Raw genomic sequence first — 25122 nt, forward strand, 5'->3', positions numbered from 1 at the left:
AATGTAAATCAAAAGAAAGCTCGAGTAGCTATACTCATACCAGATAAAAAGACTTTAAAATAAAGAATGTTACAAGAGACAAGGAAGGACACTACATAATGATCAAGGGATCAATCCAAGAAGAAGATAAAACAATTATAAATATATATGCACCCAACATAGGAGCACCTCAATACATAAGATAAATGCTAACAGCTATAAAAGAGGAAATCGACAATAACACAATAATAGTGGGGGACTTTATATCAGTACAATCGTACCTCAAGAAACAAGAAAAATCTCAAATAAACGATCTAACCTTACACCTAAAGGAACTAGAGAAAGAATAACAAACAAACAAAAAACCCAGTTAGTAGAAGAAACGAAATCATAAAGATCAGAGCAGAAATAAGCAAAATAGAAACAAAGATCAATAAAACTAAAAGCTGGTTCTTTGAGAAGATAAACAAAATTGATAAACCTTTAGCCAGACTCATCAAGAAAAAGAGAGGACTCAAATCAGTAAAATTAGAAATGAAAAAGGAGAAGTTACAATGGACAGCCCAGAAATACAAAGCATCATAAGAGACTACTACAATTAACCCTGTGCCAATAAAATGGACAACTTGGAAGAAATGGACAAATTCTTAGAAAGGAATAACCTTCCAAGACTGAACCAGGAGGAATAGAAAATATGAACAGACCAGTCACAAATAATGAAATTGATACTGTGATTAAAAATCTTCCAACAAACAAAAGTCTAGGATCAGATGGCTTCACAGGTGAATTCTATCAAACATTTAGCGAAGAGCTAACACCCATCCTTCTCAAACTCTTCCAAAAAAATTGCAGAGGAATGGGGCTTCTCTGGTGGCGCAGTGGTTGAGAGTCCACCTGCTGATGCAGGGGACACGGGTTCGTGCCCCGGTCCAGGAAGATCCCACATGTCGTGGAGCGGCTGGGCCTGTGAGCCATAGCCACTGAGCCTGCACGTCAGGAGCCTGTGCTCCGCAATGGGAGAGGCCACAACAGTGAGAGGCCCGCGTACCGCAAAAAAAAAAAAAAAAAAAAGGAAAAAAAATTGCAGTGGAATGAACACTCCCAAACTCATTCTACGAGGCCACCATCACCCTGATACCAAAACCAGGCAAAGCTACTACAAAAAGAGAAAATTCAATATCACTGATGAATATAGATGCAAAAATCCTCAAAAAATACTAGCAAACAGAATCCAACAACACATGAAAAGGCTCATACACCATGATTAAGTGGGATTTATCCCAGGGATGGAAGGATTCTTCAATATACGCAAATCAATGAATGTGATACACCATACTAACAAACTGAAGAATAAAAACCATATGATCATCTCAATAGAAGCAGAAAAAGCTTCTGAATTTTGTCAAATTATGATAAAAACTCTTGATAACTCTTGATAAAAATTTTCCAGAAAGTGGGCTTAGAGGGAACCTACCTCAATATAATAAAGGCCATATATGACAAACCCATAGCCAACATCATTCTCAATGGTGAAAAACTGAAAGCATTTCCTCTAAGATCACGAACAACACAAGGATGTCCACTCTCGCCACTATTATTCAACATAGTTTTGGAAGTCCTAGCCATGGCAATCAGAGAAGAAAGAGAAATAAAAGGAATCCAAATCGGAAAAGAAGAAGTAAAGCTGTCACTGTTTGCAGATGACATGATATTATATATAGAGAATCCTAAAGATGCCAGCAGAAAACTACTAGAGCTAATCAATGAATTTGGTAAAGTTGCAGGATACAAAATTAATGCACAGAAATCTCTTGCATTACTATACACTAACAATGAAAGATCAGAAAGAGAAATTAAGGAACAATCCTATTCACCATTGAAACAAAAAGAATAAAATACTTAGTAATAAACCTACATAAGGAGGTAAAAGACCTGTACTCAGAAAATTATAAGACACTGATGAAAGAAATCAAAGATGACACAAACAGATGGAGAGATATACCATGTTCTTGGATTGGAAGAATCAATATTATGAAAATGACTCTACTACCCAAAGCAATCTACAGATTCAGTGCAATCCCTATCAAATTACCAATGGCATTTTTTACAAAACTAGAGCAAAAAATCTTAAAATCTGTATGGAGACACAAAAGACCCTGAATAGCCAAAGCAATCTTGAGAGAAAAAAAGAGAGCTGGGGCTTCCCTGGTGGCGCAGTGGTTGGGAGTCCACCTGCCGATGCAGGGGACACGGGTTCGTGCCCCGGTCTGGGAAGATCCCACATGCCGCGGAGCGGCTGGGCTCATGAGCCATGGCTGCTGAGCCTGCACGTCCGGAGCCTGTGCTCCACAATGGGAGAGGCCACAAGAGTGAGAGGCCCGCGTACTGCAAAAAAAAAAAAAAAAAAAAAAAAAAACGGAGCTGGAGGAATCAGACTCCCTGACTTCAGACTATACTACAAAGCTACAGTAATCAAGACAATATGGTACTGGCACAAAAACAGAAATACAGATCAATGGAACAGGCTAGAAAGCCCAGATAAACCCATGTACCTATGGTCAACTAATCTGTGACAAAGGAGGCAAGGATATACAATGGAGAAAAGACAGTCTCTTCAATAAGTGGTTCTGGGAAAACTACATGGACAGCTACATGTAAAAGAATGAAATTAGAACACTCCCTAATAGCATATACAAAAATAAACTCAAAATGGATTAAAGACCTAAATGTAAGACCAGACACTATAAAACTCTTAGAGGAAAACATAGGAAGAACACTCTTTGATATATATCACAGCAAGATCTTTTTTGACCCACCTCCTAGAGTAATGAAAGTAAAAACAAAAATAGACAAATGGGTCCTAATGAAACTTAAAAGCTTTTGCACAGCAAACAAACTATAAACAAGACGAAAAGACAACCCTCAGAATGGGAGAAAATATTTGCAAATGAATCAACAGACAAAGAATTAATCTCCAAAATATTTAAACAGCTCATGCAGCTCAATATTAAAAAAACAAACCCAGTCAAAAATTGGGCAGAAGACCTAAATAAACATTTCTCCAAAGAAGACATACAGATGGCCAAGAGGCACATGAAAAGCTGTTCAACATCACTAATTATTAGAGGAATGCAAATCAAAACTACAATGAGGTATCACCTCACACCAGTTAGAATGGGCATCATCAGAAATTCTACAAACAAATGCTGGAGAGGGTGTGGAGAAAAGGGAACCCTCTTGCACTGTTGGTGGGAATGTAAAGTGATATAGCCATTATGGAGAACAGTATGGAGGTCCCTTAAAAAACTAAAAATAGAATTACCATATGATCCAGCAATCCCACTACTGGGCATATACCCTGAGAAAACCATAATTCAAAAAGACACATGCACCCCAATGTTCACTGCAGCTCTATTTACAATAGCCAGGTCATGGAAGCAACCTACATGCCCATTGACAGACGAATGGATAAAGAAGATGTGGTACATATATACAATGGAATATTACTCAGCCATAAAAAGGAAAGAAATCGGGTCATTTGCAGAGACATGGATGGACCTAGAGACTGTCATACAGAGTGAGCCGAGTCAGAAATAGAAAAACAAATATCGTACATTAACGCATATATGTGGAATCTAGAAAAATGGTACAGATGAAATGGTTTTCAAGGCAGAAATAGAGACACAGATGTAGAGAACAAACATATGGACACTAAGGGGGGAAAGTGGTGGGGCGGGGGGGGTGGGGAGTGATGGTGGTGGGATGAATTGGGAGATTGGGATTGACATAAATACACTAATATGTATAAAATAGATAACTAATAAGAAACAGCTGTATAAAAAAAAATTAAAATTTAAATAAAAGATAAAATGACACTGTACAGATCCCAAAGGAAACGCTGGCCTTCCAGGTGGCACCAAGAGTGGATTTGCAGGAGGTCCCAGCTCAGTCTCCATCTGCAGCCTCTGAGGCCTGGGGTCCTGGCTGTGCTTCGCCACCAAGATGCTGGGGGACCCCGCTGCTCCCGGTCTGGGGCTCTCTGGGGAGCCTGCTCTTCCCAGGAACCCATGTCTGTGCATTAAATACAGCCAGGCACATGGGAATTTTCCCGAACACAAGGCTAGCAAGGCCCCTGGTGGGAGATTGTGTTTAGACTTCCCCTGACTCACACTTTCCTGTTTATTTCCCATCCCCGCTCAACTGAATTATGCTGTGAAAGCCAGGTGCGGCCGCAAGGACATTCGCAAATTGGCCACAGAGCGGCGGTGAAGGGCAGCACCAAGCCGCCAGCCCAGGGCCAGCCTCATTTTCTGACCCCAGGGCTCCCCTCGCTGGGGCAAACTTCTCATTCCTCTCCTCTCCCTGTGTTCCTTTGTTTCTATCCACGAGTTGTGGAAATCACTGGCCAAAAACATTCTCCTGGAGCTGGAAGAATAAGTACCTCCTGTGCATTTTGAATCTGCTGTGACTCGCCAGAACTTCACAGCAAGGCGTGCTCAGCGTAAAGCAGCGTTTTGCCAAAGTGCAGCCACCCCATGAGAAAACAGCAGCCACCCTCAGCAGTTCCTAGGGCAAGGCTGCCATCAGCTCCTGCAGCCCCTGAACCCAGAGACTTGCTTCCTAAAGGCAGCCGGTATCTACCTGCATTGCCAACTGCACTTGGCTGTGGGGCAGATTCCTGCCTGCAAGACAGAGGGTCCATTATTCCACAGGCTCGCTGTTCCCCAGGTATGGGGAAGCGCACAGGCATTTGTTTTTATCTTTCATTCTACTTTGCGAAGCACAGGCTATCTTTACAGAGACCTGAACCTCATTCATTTCCTGCAAAGCACAGAGGAGAAATTCCACTCCTTGGCAGGCTCCTGTGCTCCTGCCTCAAGCGTGAGTGGGGTTAAGAGAACACTAAGCTCTGTAGTCCTGATGGAAAGCCCCAGCCTGTGTCATCTTGACACTGCCCCAGCCCTCCAAGTCCCATGCCTTCACTGGTAAATGGAGTTAATAGGAACTGCAGGGGCTTCCCACTTCTGCCATTTAATTAACTATGCAACCTCAAAAAACAAAAACCAGATTTTCTGGGGCTTTCATCTTTCATTTGTAAAATGACGACCCTGGATTATTAAACTAAGATGAAGTATACAAAGTCTAACGTTAAAAATTAATATGAGTAACACAAGTAAATAACAGGGTTTTTTGTTTGTTTTTGTTCAGAAGAGCTAGGACAATGTCTGAACCCAATCTGCTCTGGTTATCATCTGAAACAGAGGAAACAAAAACAGGACACCTCCCCACGTCCCTCTCCTTTCTTCTTCAAGCAAGGCATCTGCTCAGTTATAGGAGGCAGAATTCAGCTGTCTTCTGCAGAGGCCAGACCCTGAAGCCTTCTGTGGGTTGACCCTGTTTCTGTCCCCTGTTTTTCCTGACCACAAACGTCTGAAAAACACAGGTACCGACTCAGAACCTTGAGATGGCAGGTTAAGCATATGAAACACCAGCATAATTTGCAAAAAGGTCTAAATCTTTATGGCCTGTACCTTTTGTTAAGGGGCTAGGAGGAAGAAAAAAAGCACAGCAAGATAGAAAGGGAATATCCAATATGAAAAAGCAAACGACAAGTGAAGGCGGAAGGAGAGAATCCTGCTTTTCCTAAAAGCTTCTTGAAAGACAAGGCTATGCCAAACTCTTGCCAAACCCCTCCACCCTTTCATGTGGTGGTAGAGAAAACAGCCCTGTGTTTCTGGCTTTCCTTACCAGTCATGGCGGTGTTGGCCACCTTGTACCTCTTCTTCCTGCAGCCATTCATGTCCTCCCCTGGACTGCCAGACAGTGGAATGGGGCTCACACCCCATCCGTCCACAATTCTGAAACTGTGGAGGAGGTTCCCTAAGAAATGAGGCTCATTCTGTAATCCGGCCCTTGCTATTCCTTATACCAGGAATATCCACAGGCACTGCTAGTCTCTTGTTTGAGTGACTAACCCCAGCCAGTTCTGAATGTGCCCAGCCCCAAAGACCGGTTGGACTTGCTGCTTCTTCAGCAGGTAACTCCTCAAGACTTGATATTAAATCAACAGAGTTTCTGAGCAGTTTGTGTGTTTACAAATCAAGATCAAATTAACATCCAGATGCAGGGGTATGTGTTCAGGAGTATAAACATACACACATGCAGGAATAAAAATTAGAAACTACCTTTCGAAGCTTACCCAGAGATCTTTCTTTCGTCTGGTTGGTCGACCTCACCACTGGAAGGCTCGCTCGAGTCCGGCTGCCTCTGGAAAAAGGACTTGGAGTTTCTCCCTCAGACATGGCTTCCAAAGAATCTCCAGACGCCTCTGATAAATGCTCTACCGGGTCACCCAAGTTGGGAGGCTGAGGACTGTGAGACAGTTTGGGGCTTCTTGTCTGCAAAAGGCATTTGAAAGAAAGTGGAAAATAGCCTATTATTAATTATGCTGAAAATATTTTTAATGCCATCAAGGTCTACTACTCTGGAAAAACAACATGGCAACGAGAAAAAGTCCATCGGAAGGACTAGATACAAAAATAAAGACAGAGTGGTTCAAAGTATCAGTTGTGAAAGTTAGTGAGAGAAAAAAGTCCCTGAGTATTCCATTAAGATTTTTTATCACTGGACATCTACTGTGCGTATGCCATTTCAAACAAGGCATTGAGGACAAGCCACATTACAGGAAAGAACGATGGCAAATCAATTCCTTTGGCCAGACAAATTCTAGTGGTTGTTACGATCACAGCAGATGGGACTGTGCACGTTTTTATCACCTAACACGAATGATGCACCCGCACCAGAGTAAACTGAACACACCCAGTTCTTTAAACTCTTCTATTAAGACTGTTTCCAAAATCAGTAAAATATGATTGTGAGGGAGATATTTCTATCACAGTTGATTTTTTTCTTTTGAGGCAGAAATCCCATAATTTGGATTATGTCTAGTTTTGGTTTTTACTTACCACGCCAATCAACAGACGGTATCTATAATAACTTAAACACACACAATACAAAATTTAATTTCTCTCTTGGTTATCTATACTGTAATGGCAAGGGACTGAATGTGTAAAACACTCATAATCTATGTTGGTCAATAACATTCCTTGAACATATACTGAGCACTGTGGGCGATTCAGAGACAGACAGACGTCATGTTGCCTGATGTGAATGAGTTTCAAAACTAATTGGTGAAATGAATGAAGGACAACAAATAACACAAGATAATGTATAATTAAGTTTAAATCACGAACTGTGTGGTACGTCCATTCATCCTTTCAACAGACACCTATTGAGTGCCTACTGTGTTCCAGGCACCTGCTAGGTACATGCTAGCACATGCTAGGTACTGGGAACAGAACGACAGACAAAAGAGACATGATCCTGCCCTCATGGTGCTTACAGTCGAGTCAGGGGACAGACACTGAAGACATTGACAGTGTGTAACCCAGGCTGGGGAGGGGGTGTATGTGGGTGGAAAGTTGGAAAAGCAAGTAAACTGTGACCTCAAGGACGTGCGAAGTTGGGAGGAGGGGGCAAGCCAGCGGGTGGGGTGAAAAGAAAAAGGCATTCCAGGTGGAAGGGACAGCATGTGCAAAGTCCCCGAGGCAGAAAGAAGTGGCAAGTACTGGAGACATGGTGGGACTGGAGACCAGAAGAGCCTAGATCTCATGGAGCCTTAGCGTCAAGGGGAGAATTTTCAATGTGACTCTAAGATACCAGAATGCCACTGAGGTATTTGAGGCAGGGAGAAGGGGGAGGTGGCCAGGATCAGATACATTTTTCATAAGATCATTTGGGCTATTGTGTGGAGGCTGGAGATTATACGTGTAGAAGGTCAAAGAAAGGGAGTCAGTGAAACTGGGGGGCTTAGGATGAATGAATGCACGATCTCAGCTTTCCCCCTCCCAAAGCCTGCCCCTGCTTTCATTACAATTCCAGGCAAACTGATCTGAATTAATCAGCAGGTGAGTTTTCTCTAAGATGCCAAAGGTGCTGATGGGCTGGGCGTGGGACACAGGCAGTCCCCAGGAGCCAGGTTTTTTTTTGGGGGGGGGTGGTTTGCATTCCTTAATGTCCTCTTAAGTCTTCCTAAGGATGCATTTTGAAGTTAAAAACACCAAAGCACTTAACTGTCAAGGTAGGACCCGCTTTGCGGGTGTACAGGCGACCCAGCATTTAAAAGTGCTCTGGGCTTGGTTTCATGCTCTGCTGTGGCCGTCTTGAAACCCTTAATAATTTTTTGGAACAAGATACACTAAGAATTATATATAGCCGGTCCTGCCTCAAGGCTTCAGCTACAGAACTCTTTCAGGGATGCCCCAGGTGTGCCTGATGTTCTAGGGGAGCCCTCTGAGGATGCGATGGTCAGTTCCTTTCCCTTTTCTTGCTAAAGGTACCAGGAGACCCCTCTTGGCAGGCGCACTACTGCTTTATCTAGACACCCACCCCTGCTACACCTCTTAGGACGTTTCCACAGAAGAAAACAGGAGTAAGGTCAGAACATAGCCCCCTGTGCCCCCTTCATCGCGGTGGCCAGCCTCGGTGTTCCACAGGAAACTCTCCGCTCAGATGACATGCCCACATCATGGCCAGAAAGGACACCCATGAACAGTTAACTTGTCTCTTTGCTTTGGGTTAATGTTTCCGTGCGAGGCCCCGAAGTGGTTTATTTTTCATAAAGTCTGCTTGTGTTACAAAGATTGGGATCTGGCTTTGGCACTCTTTAAGAGTATTGCTAGACTTAAAAAAAAAGAAAACCAACCCTAAATCACTGCCCAGCTCACCAAGAGTTATGTAAATTCATATGGTCTTCAGTGAGGTAGATAGCTGGTTACTATTCTCAGCAGAATATCAAACTCAAATGTCCTCATCCCTGACTTAAAAAAAAAAGAAAGAGAATACATTCACCTTAGCAAAGTAGCCAAGAAATAATATTACTTGAAGCAACATGGCTACAATGACAACCTCTGGTGTTTGGTCATCTTTGCAGCCCATGGAAGCCACAATGCATTTGATGAGTTGTCATTTTCCATTGCAAAAGGCAATAATCCTTGAAGAAAATCAAAATCAAATTTCTATTTCTTGTTCAGGGTCATCGTGGTTGGAGTATGTATAAAAATAAAGATATTAAGGGCTCAGTCCTTTTTTATTTTTTTTTAAGCTTCCTAAACACAGCTATTCAGTTCCAAATATAAACGCCTGCTCTCGTTATTATGTCATTCACTTTCTCATTGCAAACTATCACTGCATATTAGCAATCTTCTCACACCGTGCTCTCCCCTCAGATGCCAGCTCGATGCTGAGACATCATTTAGGGAAGAGAAAAGACAATGAAAATTGCTGACACTGGTGTCAGATACCCTATGATTTGACGTATTAAAAAAAAAAAAAAGTCAAAAAGCATTTGAAACAGGGACTTGGTACTCAGCCCGGTGCGAGTCTCGGGAGGTTAAAAGTGCTGTGTGTGGTTCTTGAGCTCATAACGCATTTAAGGTATATTTTGGGGCCAAGGATAATATACGTGTAACAGTTGGACAAGAGGCACTAAGAGATGCGTCACTGTGACAGCACAGGGCAGAACGGGGTTTGGGGGATAAGTGCTGACATTAAAGGATGGGTTGGGAGAGGACGGAGAGCAGAGGTGAGAGGTGCTAGGGATGGTCTGAGCGAAGTCACCCACTGAGGTTCTCAGGTCTGTGTTTACTCGGGGGCACATGGGAGGAGGGAGTGGGACAGCTGGTGGCCTCTAAAGGAGTTGTCCCCCCTGTGCGCACTCTGAGGTCCTTCTCTGCTCTCTCAAATGAGCTAACAGACACACCGTCCAGAAGCAGCTGAGTGCCAAGTCGTCTTTTCGTACAGGCAACCCCCTCTCCAGTAACAGTGAATACATGACAAAGTTCCCCTTTTCTTATTTGACTCGACACTTAGCCATCTTTGAAAGGCTTCTGGCCCTCAAACAATGGCCCCCTCTCTGCGGAATTCCTCCCTGCCCATATGGATAAGTTCCTGATGTCCGATGTCCCACATTCAGGGTAAATACAGAGTGTAGCATCCTTGGACCGTTCTGCTTTGCACCTGTTGTCCCAGTGTAAATATTAGTAGTAACTCCCTTCCACTCTCAAAGGTATCCTGGTTTGAGTGATGCAGTGTATGGTCACCCACTCCCAGCCCAGTCGCAGCTGACTGGACCACGCAGTAGCCACCTGATCCTGGCTGGACCAATCACATGCCCTTCCTGGAAATGCAGCCCTGGGACAAAGAAGCTCTTCAGTCTGTATCCACTGAGAACTTAAAATGTGAGGTCATTTGAAGCTGTGGCTGACACGCACAAGGGAATGTGAAACAGAGAGAGAGGAGTACAGAGAAAGGATGAAGCAGATCTGTATAGAAAAAGGGAGACAAGAGACCCCCATGACTCCAACGGGAGACCCTAAAAGACAGAACAGCTATCTGGGCCCCTAGGCATGCCAGCTCCTGATTCCAGTACACTGTGGGGTCTTTCCGAGTTATTCCTTCCAACTAATTCCATTCTTCTACTTAAACCAGCTTGAGGTGACTCTGTGTCTTCCAAGCAAACCATCACAGACAAAGACCAATTCTAACAGCGCCCCTGCCTGGGCAGCTATGAGGCTCACAGGTTTATAACATTGGTAATAACTGTGGAGAAAGTTAAACTCTCTGGAGCATTTGTTCTCATTATTTTGTATTTCACAAATTAAACATTCTTTTAAAAATTATGGGGGAGGGCACAACACAGGGTTACTAGGATTTTATTTTGCAAAGTAAGGGGCATCCAAACATGCCCTCTCTCTTGAAATCTTCCCTCTGTATGGCACCATGTTGCCACGAGAAAGGAAAGATATTTTAATACCAAAAAAATGGGAGGCAGGATACTCACACAATTCAGATTTGGCTTAAGAAAAAAGTCTTTCTGTTGGGAGCTACTGTTCTCATTTTGGCTCAGGAGAAGCCTTTTCTTGGTCATGCAGCATCTACAGCACGGTGTTTGGAGCCCCTGCCCCAAGCTTCCGGGAGGAGAGCTGCCCCTAACTGGGAAGATTCAGGAAGCAGAGAATGGTGGAAATGCTCTCTGAGCCACCTGGGCAGGACTCCAGGGCCTGGAAAGCTGGATTTCAGCGCTTCACAGACACCCATGACCACCTCCCTCTGTTTCCATCACAACCTTCTAGATGTTTCCCTAAATCATCAGGTGATCCCAAACCTGCCACCCAAACAGGAAGTCTTCTGGGGCCATGAAGGAAGGGGCAGTCTGTGTAACCAGGCCACCTGAACCCCACTGATCCTTTCTCATCTTTACTTCTTCAAAAAGGGCTTTCAATCGCCAAGGGGTGCTGGGGTAAGAGGCTTCAGGCAGATCCCTCCTCTGCGTCATCCGTAACGTGTGCAGACCGGTTCTCTAGGAAGACCGTCTTCCTAGTGAAGGGGTGTGGGGAGAGAGAAAGGAACTCACAAATTCAGTGCCTGCTGCACTGTGACTGATTGCGTGGTCATCTCATTTAACCCTCACTGCCACTTCATAACACTGGCTACACTGAGGAGACAAATCGTGGAAGCAGCTTGCCCGAAAATTCTAGCTAGTGGAGGAACTGGGACCAAGTCTGCAGGATTCCAGAGCTGACAGGGCTAAAGTCATTTAACCAGGAGTCTGTCGGCCAGCTTGCACCAAAATTGGGCAACGTACAATCTCACTAAGTCATAGTTTCCTCTTCTGTAAGACCAGAGGTTGACTGGTTGGCGGTTAGTCCTTTCAGGACTAAAATTTCATCACTCTAAGATACACACCACAAAGAAGAAGAAAAATCATGTCACCCAGAAAACTTCAGCTTACTGAGATTCCTTCAAATGGCTTTCCCCAAATGATTTCCCCTATTGCATCTGCTCTACAGAAATATGTAGCTAGCTAGCACCAAGATCCAGGTTCCTGCATTTATGTCCTCAAGTGCACGCAACACAGTTGCAGAGCATTAATTTTTAAAAGGCTGCCATACATGCATTTTAAGGTCATGAACAAATATTGGCTGACGTGTTCACCATGAGGAGTATGCTCTGCTAGGAGATCAAATTGTTCTTATTATACGCAATGTTGTATTTGGGGACTAAAAGCAAAGAGAAAAGAAAATTAGGGCTGGAGGCATGGATGATGTTTCGTCATTCCCATTTTTCAGACCCTGTAAACTCTAACTTGAAATGCCAAGGTCCAGAAAATAAAGCCTGCAAATGTACCTTTAGGTAAGATGCTAACTGTTGGCAACAGTGGGGTGTCTGATCAGCCAAGGCACACACTTCGCGTCAGATTATGTTCTATTTTAAAAAGAAAACCCAAAGTTGCCTTACTGGAATTTTACTTCATTTTAATGAATGCCCAATTTCCACAGAGAGTTCAGAAATAGAGTAAAGCTTCCTACATGCAAATGCAAATGTATTCAGAATGACTCATTATCCTAATACTCACTAATTGACATGGTTAATTTAATCATGACATTCAGACACTTTCACCCCATTTCTTGCGCTTGGGAAGCTTTCAACTCAAAATCCAGTCAAAATTGTGATGTCAACTGAAGAGATTTTTCTAGGTGTTATGTACTCTTATGAAAGATAAAAGGAGAAAAATATTTGAAGTTCACGAACACTGGAAGATCCCCAGACTTTAGTTTTCTTTACCATCCCTGCTTTGCACTCCTCTAACCTCAGGAGAACGGACACATCGCCGCTATGGAAGGTTTAAGCTTTGAAATGTGCTCAGAGTCCTTTTTAGAACCACAACGCAGTGCTTTCGCTCCCTTCTCCAGCCCTCCTTGTTTCCAAAGTCTACGGCCTCTGCTGGGTTTGGGTCTGGGGATGCGAAGACCAAGAGCTCCCATAGGGGCTTCCATCCTTATATAAACCCATCCAGGTGGCCGCAGCAGCCGAGGACCTGCCATTCTCAGGTGCATCTGGGGACCTACACCCTGGGGTGCTTCTAAAGCAGCGGGACCGGGTCTCCCCACAGCTCTTTGGCTACTTCTCACAACTTCCGCGGCTGATGGCCACAGTGACGAAACCTGAGCCAACATCTCCTCGGAGCCAGTCTTAGCCTGATGGCCGATCTGGGGAACAGACCGAGGACATCCTGGTTCTAGAGCATGACAGAGAGAACTGTACTTAGTTTTGTAACAAATGTATAATTTTTTTGGCGGGGCGCCTGGTGCTAATGACTCAGAGGACAAGAAATCAGCTTTTGTTTTTAATAGAAAACTTGGGTGCAAGCACAAAAGGGTCCTGCTGGTAACGCACACACACACACACACACACACACACACATACGATACAGTGTTGAATGTGTACCTGGGTGCTTCTTGGGAGTAGTTTGTGGACACATGCCAGGTTCACCAGTAACCAGGTATTTCTGGGTCTTAACACAAGAAGGACATATATGCACACACACCTCCCATTCTAATACCAACTTCCAACTGTGCATATCTGAGATTCTCATAAAGACGGACTTAGGTTTAGCTCTGCAAATCAGTATTTCCCTTCCCCAGCTTGGACAGAGGGGATATATTTTTCTCTAGGATTTATTTCGATGAATTATCCTTGATAAACTCAGTTTATACCCTGTTTCTTCAAGGGTAATATTTCAACCCCTTCCTCCCTCTTTCCACCAAAAGGGTACCCAGACATTTTTCATGATTTTCACCTGTGAAAACAGAAAAGATGTTTGGTCTGGACTAAAATCAGACGATTCAGCAGTTGAGCAAAGTACAGCTGTGTCTTTTGCTTCCCCATTTTTCCTTCACTGTGCCTATTAGTTCATTAACAGATCAGAAAGATGAAAAGGTCGTGAGGCTGGGGAGTCAGCTCCCCTCGCCTCCCCGGCCAGAGCCGGCCACAGGCATCCCTGCGGCGAGGGAGGCGCTGCACAGAGCCGAGTGAGACAAGCAGGATCCCTCTGCCAACACACTCTCACCATGCAAAGCCCCCTCCCGCAGATGCCAAGAAATGCACGACAAGGACACCTCTGTTCAGACAAGGATGCTTCCTCATTATTTCAAGAAGCATCACACGACACAGACACCCTCTTTCAAGGTATCTGTGCGTCAGATGACTCTTCTGAGATATTATCAACTTATCTTGTCCTCATGGCTGTCAGCAACAAACATGATGGAACATCTACCCCCATCCCCAAGTTCCTGGGGAAACGGCCAAGCCTTTGTGTTCCAAGGTCTTCCCAGGTGGAAGGGCTGTGGTCAGTGTCTCAGTGCTACAGAGGTCACCCCAAAGACTCCCTCCTTAGATTGGGCTCGGGGGGAAAGGCGTTTGGAAGATGAGTCTGGGGTTGCCCACCCCCGACCCCCCCAGTGTGAGAGGAGAAAGGTTGCTAATTGGGCAGGAAGAGGGGGGCTGAGTGACTTTGCAGGGCCGGGAAGAGGACGCTGGCTTTGTTGTTGGTGGTGGTGATGGTGAGGATGCTCTTCAAACTCTGGAGGCCTGGATTCCATTTACAAGGAGTGGCCCCGGCTGGAGGAGGGGTGTGTGGTGTGCTCAGAGTGGCTGAAGGGTGTGTCTTGGCTTAGCCTGGCAGACAGCCCCGCGAGCCCACCTGCAAACAGACCACTAGGAGGCCATCTGCTGAGTCCCAGGAGACCCAGAAACCTTACCCAGTTCTATCAGACTAGATGCGATCCCTAGGATTTCTTTATGACCCCAAGTGACGAGAATACATTTCTCAATAACTGCTGAAGCCAAACCAGATTAATCTGATACACAAAAATGAAGAAAAGTGTTACTTACTACAGTTGAGGGTCAGGGAACAAATCTGTACATATTACATCTTTAATAGAATACATAAATCTAGAAACTTAGAAGGCTGGTTAACAAGTCGCAATGGAGCCACACTATGGAATACTATGCAGTCATAATCAAGGTGTTTTTAAGAAACGTTTTTTCATAATCTAAGAAATGGAAGGAATACACCCAAATACTAACCTTGGTTTCTTTTACACAGTAGTATTATGAGTAATATACCTTCGTCTTTATTTCTCCAAAACGAGGATAATATTGCTTTTGCAAATCAGAGATTTACTGCGTAAGCATGATATTTTTAAAGAGTGGATCAGGGGAAGGGAAGACTCTCTCACAAAACATTTAGAATCCAGAAGGATTCTTGTCTATGGTGACCTGAAGATACCCATGCCCACCTGGGCCTCTCATGTGTTATTTCCCACAATTAGATTCCAGGTAAAAGGTTTGTCCTCATAGATGGCCCCTGAAATGAGGACACAAATTCATGGGGAAAACACGGGAACAAAGACACATTTCCATGTTCATGCCATGCAAAATTTTGCAGGAATCCGAAACTGCATAGACTTCCACTTTCAAGAAAGAAATGATTAAGAAAGAAGAGCCCAAAGCCATCCATTCAATTTTTTGGACATGCAGATCATGCACTTCACCTTTTAAGGAGACAGACTCTCCTATCCAGAGCTCTGACACCCTTATAGTAACTGCATTTTAAGGCTTTTACAATTTGACTCCAGGTAAATTTGGAACTTTAGCAGCGATTTTCTACCATCTCCTGGATATTTTCTACTTTTCAACCCCTTCATAATGTGTAGATGATGCGATTCTTCTTCTTTTTTCCTTTAAGAGGTTTAGCTGTGCCTGGAGAAGAGGCCAAAGTGGGTTGACCCACAGATAAGGTGTAGCCTCTCCCACTTCCAGGATGTCTGGATGTCAACCTGCCACCTGCCTGCCTGGTGGTCTACCTGGGATGTGACATAGACTCGCTTCTGATATAACACCTTGAATCGGCTGCTCTCTGACTTCCCTTCAAAGACAGAAAGAGATAAATCCTATTTAAAGATGATGAGGCTTGCCTCGCCATCATCTCTCTTCAGCATCCTTCCATCAAGTTAGAAACTTACACCATCAGCAAGTTCCAAAACTGGATCTCATTAACTCAGCCCCCCCCGCCCCTTTCAGACGCACGTTCCTACAATTATTATTTAGTGTTGTGCTTCATCTTGAAGGAGTTGATGTAAAATAAAAGGCCAGATGAAGAATACTGCTGTTTTCCTGTTGATCCTGTCTGTTACGTTGATGGATGTCCCTTTTCTGAAGGCATGAGCAAACAATGTTTCTTTTAGAATTTAAAACAAAGAAAATAATTCTGCCTTGTGAAGGAGTTATAAGTATTGCTTTGTCCTATAATGAGAAGTATATCAAATATATATAAAATACCGCAGGTATCAGAAAAGTCGAAGCTAAATTTAATGTTCAAGCTAATCAGAGTTGGCCATATTCATAACTTTCTCTCCTCCTCTTATGCGGTTTTCCCTTTCGATTTTTAGTTTAGCCACCTGAAGGTAGATGTCTCTTTATTGTGAGCTGCCTTAAGTCAATCAATCCGTTTCTTTCTCTTTCCTTTTACTCGTGAACCAAGACGGTGTGCATTATAAACAAACAAACAAACAGTTTCCGAGGCTTTGGCTCCTACCGTCCGCATTGGGAGGGGCTTGAGCAAGGTAGCAGGTGCCTTTGCAACTCAGAGTGCCTGGAATGCACTTAAAAGGCTTCGGGATAATAGGTGTCCGCGTGAGGATGTGTTATTACAGAGATGAAAGGAAAGGGGACTGCTTGCAGGTTTTGAAATTTCAAGTGAAATACAACCAGCATCACACTTAGTGCTAAGTATGCACCTTAGAAGGCCTCCTTACAAAAGCCATCATTGAGCTCATCTCTGCAGCCCAGACTTCAGTTTGGAGAGGATGTGGTACCCCAGGCCCAGGGCTGATGCCCCTAGAGCTTAACTGCATTGTTGTGAAACCAGAGAGGTTTCCCCTATAGCAGAGGCCCCCCTTCCTCAGCCTGTCCTGGGAGGTTTGAAGATGTCCATCCTCACAGTGAAGAAGGAGCTGGCCTTCAGTATCAGCGGGGATACTGTGGTGCCCGAGGTCACCAAGCTTCAGTGCTTGAGGTCAGACCCTATCCGGACATCTTGGGAGCAGAAGCTGCTGCTGGTTTTCAAACTCTCGTTTCTAAACACACACAGCCCATTACCACCACCAACTGCCCTCCCAATTTCCCTGCATTGATTTTCAAATGAAAAAAACCTTGTGAAAATTCCGACGAGCTTTTCAGGTCAAAGGTTCTTTTTCCCTCTAGTTCTGCTATAAGAAAGAATACCAGAGTCTGGAGAGATGGAAAGAGAACAAGATCTAGAATGAGAGGACTTTAGTCTTTTTATCACACTGTTCTTGCAGAACACAGACTCCAATCCTGCCATGCACTGGCAGTGCGACCCCATAGGGAAGCTCTTTGAACCTTAGTTCTCACTTTTATTAAAAAAAAGATCTGGGCTTCCCTGGTGGCGCAGTGGTTGAGAGTCCACCTGCCGATGCAGGGGACACGGGTTCGTGCCCCGGTCCGGGAAGATCCCACATGCCGCGGAGCGGCTGGGCCCGTGAGCCATGGCCGCTGAGCCTGCGCATCCGGAGCCTGTGCTCCGCAACGGGAGAGGCCGCAACAGTGAGAGGCCCGCGTACCGCAAAAAAAAAAAAAAAATCTGAGTATCTGCTTGATATGATTGTGGTGAGGAGTCACTAAGGAAAAAATGCACAGGAATTTGTCAACAATAAATGATGGGAAGCATTCAGCTGCTCTATGTAGTACATTCTCGTAGGGGTGGTTCTACATGGCTTGGCTCCCTGCTGTGCTCGGAAGGTCCCATGGTTTGTGGGGTCCTGTGTGAGAGGAGAGGATACACCCAACCTCTTACTGCCACCACCTTGCCTGAAGTCGGTAAATGATTACTTCCAACTTCAAAATAGAGATTGTGACATCCTTAGAGGCTCTGGGAGTCACTCTTTATCAAAGAGAAGAAAGAAAATCTTCAATTTCCCACCTTAACTTTCATCCCACTCCTTCTCCAAAAAACACCATTGTCACTGTAACTTGTGTTTAAAGCCTTAAAAAAAAAAAGCTCTTGAAAAATTCTCACATATTCCATTATTTGCTGATATGTCAAAAAATAAAAGTTAGCAATGAGAATTTGTTTCAGGCTTTAAGAAAAAAAGAACAGTGAGAGGGACCCCAAACTCTGTAGAAAACCCTACATCACGATGTCAAGTCTCTGCTCTGAAAGTAGAAAGGAGTAGTTAATGGCAGCATGTAAAGTTGTGGGGAAGAGCTCTCCATGCTTCCTTTTCTGCATTTCTATTTGGTGCACAATATGTGCGCAAGGAAGACAGCTCTATTTTGCATGAATTACAGAGCTGTGAAAACAATTAAGAACTCGTGGAAAAAATGAACGGTGAACACCTCATCAGAACTGAGCTGGTGCAGAGTAGGACCATGGGTCTCTGTAGTATGTGTCCCCCAACTTTTCCTTCTATGTCTATTCGTTTGGGCAGGAACTTTCTAATTTGAGCTTGTGACTTTAGACAAGATCAAAGAGAATGATTATAAGAAAAGGAAGGTGAAGAGGTCATTGAAGACTGACCGAATGGCCAGGAAGTCACAGATGCACTAAAGCCAGACCGCCGGATGCTTCCTGAGCACAGTATGTTTTGGGCCTCACAGTAAAGACCAAATGGTTCTCATCTGGGCAAGCTCCGGAGACAATAAAGAAACAGGCCACGTTTGGGGGACAAAAAGGATACGGGTGGCCATGTGCCAATGGGTCAGTTGGTACAGGTATCCAATGCCAAGCCAGGTGTCCAATTACTGGACACTCTCCACCCCCTTCCAGGTGTAACATTCTAAACTGACCTATTATGAAATAGGGGACATTGAGGGTTATGGGGAAATAAATAATATATTGAAACTGACTCTGGGGCCTGACTGCCTGGAGTCCCAACTTTAACTTACCTGTTACGTGGCCCTGGGCAAGGTATTGAACTTCCCTGTGCCTCAGTTTCTTCATTTATAAAATGGGGACCATAGGATGCCTACCCCATGGGGCTGGCGTGAGAGGTTAATGCTTGTAAAGCACTTAGAACAGTGCCTGGTGCCTAGTAAACTTTATATAAATATGTCCGTTCCTATCATTTTTATTATTAAGATGTATGCCCGTGAAATGGTCTGGACCCCATACTGGGTGTTTGGGAGCCAAGCGAAAGAAGAGTCCCAGGGCTCTGAGGCTGTTAGAAGGATAGCTTTCTGTGTCAGCTCCAGAACCTTTCTGCCTTGAGAAAGCTGCTGGGGCCAGAGCCCCACTTTTCAGAGGACTGTGCAGAGATCTCTGAATTGCCGTCACGTTACTGCCGATCCCACAACTCAAACTGTGGAAAAGTTGATGACAGATTTCGAAGCAAGCATGCGATTAGTGTTCATTTTTAATATTCACTCTCATGATTTAAAAACAAATGCACAAGTTTGGGAATGCTGCAAGCATTTGGCTCTGAGAGGTTTAAACCCAGGCTCAGGGTAGACGGGGACAGGAACAGGCTGACACCAATTAGAATGCCACACGCAGCTGAGTGAAAAGGCATGCGGCGAGGTGAGACTCAATGCAGAGAAGAAAAGGTAAAGTACTAACTCGCTGAGATGATTCAATTTTCATCAAGTACCTTTGAATGTCAAGTTCTGCCTGAAGAGAGATCAGCATGTGCTGCAAAGCCTGTGTATCAGGAGAAAAAGAGAGAAAAAAAAATAGAAAAGAAAAAGGGTGAAAACAGGAACAGAAAAAGAACGGTTGACCCAAAGGAATCATCTATTTGTTCATGATGACAATGCAGCACCGCGAAGCCCTCTCCCCTGACAAAGAAAGACAGAAAGGTGGCAGTTCCATCCTTAGGATTTAGAGAGAGATGGTGAAAGCCAGCCCTGACTAGCAGTGAGTTTTCCCCGACATGTCTTACAGCGGGGCCCTTCTAAATTCACCTGGTCATTTGAGAATACGTCACACTGGCTTGTTGTCCTTGAGGGTGTCTCAGGGTTGCAGGTGGGTGACCAGAGCCAGAATGAAATACCTTTCTCAGTCAGAATGCAGCCTGGTGGTGAGCCCCAGCCTGCTATCTTGATTGGCACTGGCCACTGGGCCACTGGCCACTGGGCTGCTCTATGAAGACAAGAGTGCAGGACTTTTTGTGCCTGGGCTGTGCCACACCAGATGACAAGACTTCTTCACGAGAAGATCCAAGGTGAATACTTACAGGAACAGATCAGAATTATAGTTCAGGGAACAAATTCTGACATCTGAACCTGGCTGACCCTGGAGGATGTCTTCCACTTGCTATGCTTACTGTACCAGTAGTTAAACATTTCAATTCTTATTGATCCACTGACTAACTTTTGGATAACTTAATTTTTAAAAAAAAACATGATGGAAAGATGGTTTTGTGTTTTAAAAAATGAAAACGTCATAATCCTCATGCAAGAAGAATGACTTACTCTTGCATCCAAAATCAGCCATGAGAATGAAAGGCAGGGTCTCAAAGAGATATCTCTACCACCACGTTCATGGTGGCATTATTTACAATAGCCAAAAGGTGGAAGCAGCCCAAATGTCCATCAACAGATGAACGGATAAACAAAATGTGGTCTATACATATTGAAAGGCATTCAGCCTTAAAAAGGAATTCTGTTACATGCTACAACATTGATTAACCTTTAGAACATAATACAAAGTGGAAGAAGCCGGTCACAAAAAGACAAATACTGCATGAGTTCACTTACGTGAGGTATGTACAGTAGTCAATTCATAGACATAGAAAGTAGGACGGTGGTCACCAGGGGCTGGGGAAGGGGGATTGGGGAAGAGCTGTTTAATGCATGCAGAGCTTCAATTTAGCAAAATGAAGAGTTCTGGAGGTTGGCTGTACAATGACGTGAACGTACTTAACGCTACTGAACTGTACACTTAAAAATGGTTAAGGTGCTAAATTGTAAGTCATATATACTTTTCCACAATTCAAAAGAAAAAGGCAAAAAAGAGAAAAAAATCAGCCAATGAGGTGTCACGGTTTGGCAGCTCACTTCATAAGTTACTGCGTATGCACACAGATATATCCATATGGATAACCAGCACACACAGAGCCCCTAAATACCATCATAACTGAATTATACAATATCCATGATTCATACACCATGACAGACTTAGATATAGATATGTACTATGCGTGTATTTCCTTTATTTCTGAATAATTCTGTATTATTTAGAACCTAGTCTCATACATATCAGACACAAATCTCCACAAGAAAAAGCACACTTGAATTCAGACAGCTGTCTCCAAAAGCCAAAAGACAGGTCTGCAGGCAAGAACAGTACTAAAATAGTCTACCCAGAATGCACTTGGGGGTTAAAAAAAAAAAGGAAAAGAGACTTTTAAGAGAACAGGGGAGTGACACCATTAGAAGTACTATTAGCTAAACTGACCTCATTAAAGCTCTTTTCGAGGTGAATATATTCTCCTTTGAAAGGTGAGGGTTGCTGTAGGGCCTCTGATTCTCCTGCTCCCAAGTTTACAGGTTTCCTCAACTATGAAAGAAATACCCCAATGTAGACCACAAATAATAACACCCTGTAGGTACATGATAAATAAAAGTGCAAGATGCAAACAGGATGATAGATTTGAAGAGCTGTTGTGGACAGACAAGGGGGAAAGAGGTACAGAAAATCACAGTTTCCATCTCAAGGAGGCGGGGAATAAAATGGACTGAGGGCAGAGGACCTGGGGGGACACAGCCCTGCACACAGGCGACAGAGAACGGAAGGGGCTGGAGGAGACCAGCGCCCCAACCGTGAGGCTGCCAGGAGGGGCGGAGACCCCCAACCTCTCTCTGCAAGGCGACTCTCGGCAGAGGAGCCTGCAACAAGCTTAGCAAAGCTGGACACGAGGGGACAAAGAAAGTCACTTACAGCAGCTCCTTTAGGTGAAGAGCACCACCTGAAATCCGAGGAAGAAAGGGCAGGAGAGTCTCATAAACGGTCAAACGCTCCATGCTTGGAGCAAACCCGACCGTGGCTGCATCTTTCTTGCCTTCGCTGACGAAGGTCAAGCAAATGCAGAAGCTGGAGGAGTGTCCCTGGGTCAGAGCAGGAAGGAGATGCATCTCAGAAGGTGCAATGGCTCCTACAGAGAAAGGGACTTGAGGCCACAGGAACATTAATCTCTACACTGATAGAAATTTTCTCAGGATTACAAAATGAAACTCAAGGGAAGCTTTTTCACTTCTTGCCAGGCTCCATCTGCGTGGAAAATATTTTGAGCCCTACAGGTTTTGAGCCCGACAGTAAGAAAGCAGAGAAAGAAAACTGGATTTTATTAGGCCACTCACATACTCCCATTAAATCAAGTGGGTAGAACTTAGAAGCCTGATTTATGGATTTGACTATAAACTAGAAAATTGTTCTTAAAGAAAAAAAAAAAAGACTGGGTGGGAAAGGAGTTGAGTGTCTGCAAGTCACTTCAGAGAATTATAATGATAATCAAGTACTTTATCAATATAGTGAGGTTGCATCAAGATCGAGGGAAATGTAACTGGAAAAAAACAACAGCTCGCCACCACAGGGAAACAGCTGGAGCGGCAAAAATAATAACGCTGTAAAAATGAAACAGAAGGACACTTTAATTACCTCAAAGACTCCCAACAAATCCAATGGCTATCCGAAGAGGAAAATGGCAGAGAAACTACAGATGTTGCTCTTAAACTGAATGATATTTGGAATGTCTTTGAAAGGCTAAGTGAAGCTGGAAGGAAAACAGGTTCAACAGGTTTTTTTTTTCCTTAAGAATAAAAACAATGTTGATGAGCCCAAGAAGAGCTGATCAGGAATAGCAAATATTGGGCAAATGCCTAATACCCAGATGTGGCAGAGAGAACCAAAGATGAACAATAAACACAGTATTTATAACACTGATGGGGAATATTTATTTTCTTTGTTTTGCTGTGCCTGAGTTTTCTATAATAAAGAGTTATATAATAATAGAAAAATCAAAGAGTACGGACAAAGGTGACAAAAGTGAAATGTAGGTCTCTAGCGAGCAACAATGAGAGAAAAACTGCAAAAAAGTTGGAGACTGCCAAATTCTTTGAACTCACAAAAAAGTTCTGGTTTTATTCAGAAACTGGAGATCTTTCTGATACCACTTTCCCTTTAGTCAACTTTTGACTACTTGGGAGTGGTTTAACCAGTCTGAAGATTAACTGTGGTTAAAGAAAATGCATCCAGGAACAAAATGAAAAGATCTAGCGAAAACATGTCTATATTAGGAGCTCCCTAGAGTTTGTAATTCCACGGTAATCACTGAGTTGTCCACCATATCTTCTAACATGAAGATCTAATTACCAGAGCATCAACTTAGATGCTTATTCATGTTTCTAAATTTATGGAAGCACATTTCCTCTTCCTCCTCTCTTACTGTCTTTATTTTACAAATAGAAAATTATCACTCTTAGTTTCCACTGAGTTCAAGATTCGAGGGATGCAAAGTGCTATTTTTTAATCACCTTTCTGAAAGCCTACTACTGTCTTCCTGCTTTTGAAGTCACGTGACATCGATTTATTTTCCTTAAGCCTGACCTTCCTTATCTGTAAGTGGGGACATTAATAGTATTTAAGTCTCAGGGTTGCTGTGAGGATTAGCTGAGATTGAGGCATGTAAAACACAATGCACAATTCTTGGCACAGACTAAGAAGGCAAATGCTAGGAATTTGAGACTTTAAAAAAAAAAAATTGCGTTGCCAAAAAGATGCCTTACTTAAACAAATAACCAGGCAATAAATGTCAAATGTCTTAAAATTTTGTACACCGTTTTGGTTCAGCCATTCCATTTCGAGCAATTAATCATAAGGAAATCTACAATAACTCACAAGAAAGCCCCACATGGTGTTGTGTTTGTGTATTGTAAGGTGTGCACACAATGGAACCAACCAAATCAAGCAATACTAAGAATGATGAAGTAGCCGACTCTAACAACACAGAATGAAGTCCACACATATAATCATGTTTGAAAAATGGCACGTTTGGTTTTCTTTTGAGTCTATATGCCTAAAAAAAAAAAAAAAGATACATAACAAAATGTTAATCCACGTGGGTTGTGAGAGGGTAAATGATTCTTTTACTCTTTATCTGTTCTTTCTAACACTTCTAGAATTTACAAGTATTACTTTTGCAATAAAAAATACGAAATTATTTTTAAAAGTCACCTGGGATTTGGCATCAAATTATTTGCGCTTGCTTTTCTGATTCGCTTCTACTTCCAAAACACTTAGCGTTGAATATGAGTTGAATAGCTACAGATGAATTTAAAACAAAAGGAGAAAAAATATTTTATTCTTTTGAGAGCCTTAAAAATGAGAAGAGCAATAAGATTACATCCAAAGGCATTGCCTCTATATCACTTGTAATCTCGCCATTTTGTTTTCTCATGTTGATTAGTATCAGTCGCACCACAAGGGGGCGCCTTGAACTTAGCAAGTACGATAATACAGTCGCCAGCATGATGGAAGGAAGCAGCTGACGTCCCAAGCTTAGGAGGAAACAAGACGCGCTCCACACTGACTGCTTTTCGTCAGTCTTCACCCTCTTCAGCATACCTCACAGAGTCCCCTGTACAAACTCACTTTGGAGGTACGTAACCAGTCTTTGAAAGAAACCACAATGGGCTGACAGCTTGTGTAGCTGCTACCAATGACAGAAGGGAAAGAGAGCTGATTTAACATTAGTAGCCACTGTGACACAAAACTAAAGAGCCCAACAAAAGCAAATGTTGGGGAAACAGTCTTAGAAATAATTCTATCCTAAAGACACAGAGTTCTATCAGTAACTTGGAGACCAAAGCAATTTCAGGTTATTTGGGGTAAAAAGAAAAAAAAAAAGTTACTCAAGTGAGAAACCCAAGTGTAATATAATTCTTCTTCTAAAAATGTTTAAAATATTAGAGATGGAATCAAATTAGGTGGACTTGTGAGGCTTTCTAAGTAATGCTAAGATTTATAATTGATATCAGAATGCAGTTGACCCTTGAACAACTTGGGGAGTTAGAGGCATTACACCTCCCACCCCCTGCATAGTTGAAAATCCGTGTACAACTTTTGACTCCCCAGAACTTCACTACTAATAGCCTACTGTTGACAGGAAGCCTCACTGTTAACATAAACAGTTGATTAACACATATTGTGTATGTCATATATAT

At 43.3% G+C, this 25122-nt stretch overlaps 1 protein-coding gene across 23 annotated transcripts in view; it reads right to left on the reverse strand.

Annotated features, from left to right (window-relative positions):
* KIAA1217 (KIAA1217 ortholog) overlaps positions 1–25122 on the reverse strand; it is a 324087-nt gene that overhangs the window by 163328 nt on the left and 135637 nt on the right. For 16 of the 23 annotated variants that reach the window (XM_089906415.1, XM_022580504.3, XM_022580507.3 and 13 more), the window contains one exon: positions 6179–6377. In XM_089906415.1, the coding sequence (XP_089762541.1) occupies positions 6179–6377 (199 nt within the window). The other 7 variants (XM_022580497.3, XM_089906409.1, XM_089906408.1 and 4 more) reach the window with 3 other exon arrangements.

Source organism: Delphinapterus leucas, chromosome 2 (assembly GCF_059928025.1).
Source record: "Delphinapterus leucas isolate spDelLeu-1000000601 "Yukka" chromosome 2, BTC_Dleu_Yukka2, whole genome shotgun sequence".
Classification (NCBI taxonomy): Eukaryota; Metazoa; Chordata; class Mammalia; order Artiodactyla; family Monodontidae; genus Delphinapterus; species Delphinapterus leucas.